General features: G+C 31.1%; 1 protein-coding gene across 2 annotated transcripts; it reads right to left on the reverse strand.

Annotated features, from left to right (window-relative positions):
• Window positions 1–426: 426 nt before the first annotated feature.
• On the reverse strand, window positions 427–5,393 carry LOC101504555 (phospholipase D alpha 4-like). Of its 2 annotated transcripts, none has more exons than XM_004510308.4 (4): window positions 5,196–5,393; window positions 4,260–4,820; window positions 2,074–3,268; window positions 427–1,312 (listed from the first exon to the last, which is right to left on the reverse strand). In XM_004510308.4, exons 1-4 carry the CDS (start codon window positions 5,280–5,282, stop codon window positions 900–902), a joined length of 2,256 nt encoding a protein of 751 aa, XP_004510365.1. In that variant the 5' UTR covers window positions 5,283–5,393; the 3' UTR covers window positions 427–899. The 2 variants fall into 2 exon arrangements, with proteins under 2 accessions (XP_004510365.1, XP_004510364.1); XM_004510307.4 differs by having other exon boundaries at window positions 427–1,336.
• Between the last annotated feature and the right edge of the window lie 45 nt (window positions 5,394–5,438).

Raw genomic sequence — 5,438 nt, forward strand, 5'->3', positions numbered from 1 at the left:
ATTAAAAATAAAATACATTTTAGAACTATCATGATATATCGACGTCTATGTCCATACATAAACCAAAATTGTATTTGACTTTTATTTTTGACAAGATTTTTTTATAAAAATTTAATAATTTAATAAACATCTCATGCAAGTTGTCTTATTAAAGAAGAGAAAAAAAAATACATGTTACAGCAGATCTTAATAAAAAAGAATATCTGCTTGCTAATTTCTATGTAACAACTTATTCTGTCTAAATAAAAAAGAATATTTAACTACTACAAATGTGAGAGATGCAAGTCTGTGTATAACAGCAAAGGAGAAATGATTATACTCCTTTTCTTAATATCGAAGGATTAAGAAAAAATATTCTATTGAAAGCACGAAAAATGCAAACAATAATAGGAAATAATTTTTCAAATAAAAATATATGAAACAAAATTGTAATTTCTCAAATATAATCTTATAATTCAATTATTAAATACACATTATTACTTTCGAATTGGACATTTTCGGTGGCTCAACTAGATTATTTTATACAAGAGCTACAATGTTTTAGGACTTACTAGTAGCATTCTCAAGAATAGGAGGAGGATAATTGCAACATGGCAACGGCTATTGACTCAGGCTATGGCAAGCACACCTTTGGTTTTTCTTTAGTGAAGTATCTATTATACCTCAACTTGTTCCATAAACAAATCTAACAGATCAACTTATCGTGATGTGCTAGCTAATGAAATGTGTACCTATTTATAATCATCAGAAGAATCAATCTCATAATTAAATATATTTGACTATATTAAAATAACTTACTTCTCGATATTAAGGAATTTTATAACAATTGTTTAAATTCTAATGGTCCATTTAGTGAAAATATTTGTGATGGCATATACTTCTTTATATCAAATTTAATCCTAAGTGGTAAAGTTAGGTGGCAAAAATGTAGATCTCTTCCCCTTGACTAGAGAATTTGTATCAGGGAAATGAGGTACATTAATCAAGTCTTTCACATACCCTTCTTGTGTTACCCTCATTGGGTAAGTAACAAGGTGCACACCTTCCATGTCAATAATTTCTTCATTGTTGTATATTTCCCACATTTGATCTCCTATTGAGCACATCTTCTTCACACATTCCAAATTTTCTGGCTCTAGGAACAATTCATTGACACTATTTGTGTGCTCATACCATAGTGACATTCTATATGCATGAATATCACCAATGTTCATTTGTTTCTCAACTTCATCTTGAGTATATTGGAAGCATCCTATGGCTATCTCAGTGTCCCTTTTTCCATCCATTGATCTTTGATTCATATTTGCTGAACCTATTAATATGTATAGGTCATCCACTAGTGACATACATACATGATACAAAACAATACTTAGTCAAACAATTATTTGGAATGAATATGGTGAAATAGATTTTTAAATTGAAAGTTTTAGAGGACTATGCAACAACTCAGTCGCAATTATTGTAGCATTAATCTACATTATAATATCAGGGTTGAGAGTGTAATTGCGACCATTTTTGTAATTTAAAATGGTTCTGGCCTTAAGTCCAATATTGTTGTTTTGGTATTGTCCGTTTTGGGTCTTGTGTAAACCCTCATGATTTTATCCTTGTTAAAAGGCACCTCGATGAATGCAGGAGTGTGAGTTTTTATAAAGTACTCTTTGCCTTCTCAAGCAATGTAATAGTAGTCTTATGTATTGAAATAGTAGCCTCCACTCGAGGCTAAGGGGCTATGTGGCATGGTAGCCATCGTGTGTGGCTTAGACTCCATATTCGACGCGCCAATATTCCGACATCAAGTCTGTTATCGTTGTTTAGAAGTATTGTCCGCTTAGGGGTCTTATGTAAACCCTCATAGATTTATCCTTGTTAAAATGTGTCTAAGTAAACTGAAGACTATGAATATATATATATATATATATATATAAATTACTCTTAACCTCAATTACCAAGAAATATCGATATACCAAAAATGTGTTTATGACTTCAAAAAATTAAAAACACTTGCATGAAAACACAACAAAAAATGGAAAAGAAAACAATAATTGACAAATAATATAATAGCACTAGTACCTATCATGAGCTTGGAATGAACATAAACCATGAATCTTCTATTTTTTTGTGCATTCCAATATTGTGTCTCAGGATAAGGAGAATCCAATGGAAGATACTCCCCTTTTCCCTTAACCTCCCTATTTGCAAGACAAAAGAAATTCAAGTAATCTCTTGGATGTCCTACTTCACCACTATCTTTAATTGCTTCTCCAATCAACCTATACATCATAGCCACAGTTTCTCTAGTCCAATGCAATATATCTTGAACATATTCACTTTCAGGCACTCCTTCTGGCCACATTGGTATAACTATATACACTCCAAATCTCTCTTTTGCTTTAATCTTACTTACCACCTTAAGTGCAATTTCAATAGGAATTAAATTTGTGCATCCACAATTCTTATCTTTCTCCCACAATTGACACCCTCCAATAAAGTATTGGTTTTCAATGTATATAAACCTCTCAGCATGCCTAATTGCTTCAACATAAGCTTCATGTACACTATTTTCAACATTGAAATTTCCACACAAGTCACCAATTGAAACATAATCAATTGACCTATATACTTGAACTTTCCAATTACTTGCTATACAAGTAATTGAACTTGTCTTAGGGATGAGACTTTTTAGGGAACTAGTAGGGAATAAAAGAGAAGGGTCACATTGTTTTGTCCATCTTTGCTCAAAATTTGTTAAAACATCCCAAGCAGCCTCACCAATAACACAAGCATGAGCATCATGCCAAGGAACTCTTGGTCCTCCTTTGTTAAGGTTAGCTCCTTCAATGTTTGGTTGGTAAAAATCATAACAATGTGATTCCTTGATTAATGTTTGAAACAATGAATGTTGTTCTGTATCATATCTACCATCACACAAATCAAAACCACCAACAAAGCTCATAATTTCTCTATCACTAAAAGATTTAGGCACTTTGGTGTCCACTGTTATTGTCTTTTGATGATGAGCAAAGATTGTTGGGAACTTGTGGTGTAATCTAGGACACTTTTTGCATATTACTTTTGTGTGGTTGAAATAAGTAAAAGCATCCTCATCATGTGTGTTCATTGCACCTTTGTTCTTGATCAATGGTAAAGTTGTTTCATCATCCCAAAGCATAACTCTCACAACCACTCCTTCATTTGCCTTCTTTTTCAATAGCTCACCTAAATTTAGTCCTCTTGCATGTTGGATTTCTGTATGAGGATCTCTAACCTGTCAATAATCATAGACTTTAAAAATTGTACGACAATTGTAAAATCAAGATATGAAATGACATTGCATATCGTAAGCAGATTAATTAATTCCTTATAACATAAACGCTTATCTATATATAGTTATTTTTATAAAAATGATAAAGTAAAGTTAAATTATTTTTATATAAGTAATTGTAGTTTTTTGAAGTTATTCTGAGAGAATTTATAAAAAGATAAAAATAAAAATAAAAATAAAAAAAGTTGAAAACAACTTAAAAATGTGACATAAGTTGTTTTCATATGCTCTCCAAATAGTCTCAGAGGTCCATATGTCAGCTAATAAGTTTAAATAAATGAATTCAAACAAGTCCTTAGAGCCATTTGTTATAGTATTTTCTTAAAAAAAAAAAATTTAAAGAAAAATCCTTTTAGAAGTTTAAATCAATCTATTTCAACTTTTTTACAACATCAGAATTGGAAGGGAAAAAAATCTAAATACTGATTCAATAATGAAGTTGTTTAAGTAGTTTATTTGAAAAATCATTTTCAATTGATTTTCATTATGATAAATAGACCAAAAAATAACAAGACTTAATTGCAGCTTTGGTTCCTCTATTTTGTTGAATCACAAAAGTAGTCTCTCCAGTTTTGCCCCTCAAACAGAATTTTGGTCCAAAATTTGATCAAGTGTCATTTTTTTAAGTCACACCGCACCATTTATGATCATAGATTTCATGTATAATTGTTGCATCACGAGATCTTGATGCATAGTGTGACTTAACTAAGTACACAAAAAATGAAACTTTATCAAGTTTTGGATCAAAATTATGTTAGGTGGACCAAAACTATGGAGAAATAAAATGGAAGGACTATTTTCGCGATTCAACTAAAATAAGGGGACCAAAACTAAGCCAAATAACAACTACTTTTTTTTAGAAATCTATTAAAACAATTTCTCAATTATTAAATACAAAAATCACTTTTATAATCTATAACAAATGAACTCTTACCAAAACCATGTTAGGATTGAGGGACCAAGCTGCAATATAAACTATATACTTTGCACCCTCAATGGCTTTATAGACATCCTCCCAAAGGTTTTTGGGAGTACCACATGGATCAAAGGGAGGCTGGAAAGTATGAGAATGATGAGCATCATGATAAAGTTTGACTTGACAATTGGATCTTAGTGGAAATGTTGCATCCCTCATCCCTTGAAATTCCTCATTGCTTAGTACATTTGCCAAACTTTGTTCCAATTTTGCATGCTTGAACCATAATATAAACTTCAATTTAAGTTTTGGGTTTGGTTTTTCATTTTCCATGAGGAGAGGGAATGATCCATTAATTATATTTTCTTCCTTTAAAAGTTGTTGGGCCTTGATATGGTATTTTCCTAATTTGGAATATGATGTTTTTAATGTAATGGTAATGAGTGAATCAGCTGGATGAGCACATTGAATATGAAAGGTTTGGTTCCAAACACGATTTCTTTCTTTGCTTGTTTTTGCAACCTTCTTGTTGTCTATCTTGATGGTCACATAAGTAGGGTTTCCATTTGTACATATGCACTGCAAAAAAAGAAGATAAATTCATGCGATTATATGAGTTTATGATTATGCTACAAAACTTTGAAAGTCTAGCTACACATATTAAGTTTGGTCAAATTCATTATCTGAACCAATCAAATATTCTTAATTTTGATTGAGTAAACAATCCTTTATTTTTTTGTCATATCCAAATCAAACCAAAATACTGATGAGCGGGTTGAGTTTAATCGTAAACCATAAAATAATTTTAAAATTTAAGCAAAGTGCACTTAAATGACTTATTCTTATAAAATTCTAGCACTTAAAATAATACATACACATAATACATACACATGTTCACATCACATAGAAACATATGTGCCATTTGGGTGTGTGTTTGTGGGAGATTATGCTTACATTGAAGGGGAAAAAAGGGGCATAAGGTGAGGCATTGAAGATGGTAGCCTCAATTGTTCCATGGATGAGTTTAGGTGTTTCCTCCATTTCCTTAATTAACTCTTAAACTTCAAATTTTCACATAAAAATAAAAGGGCCGAGGTATAAAGTACTATAGAATTTGTGTTGACATATGAAGAATATGGCGTCAATTTACCACTATCAATTGTTGCGTTTACATATATATATATATATATATATATA

This window comes from Cicer arietinum, chromosome 7, assembly GCF_000331145.2.
Source record: "Cicer arietinum cultivar CDC Frontier isolate Library 1 chromosome 7, Cicar.CDCFrontier_v2.0, whole genome shotgun sequence".
Taxonomy (NCBI): domain Eukaryota; kingdom Viridiplantae; phylum Streptophyta; class Magnoliopsida; order Fabales; family Fabaceae; genus Cicer; species Cicer arietinum.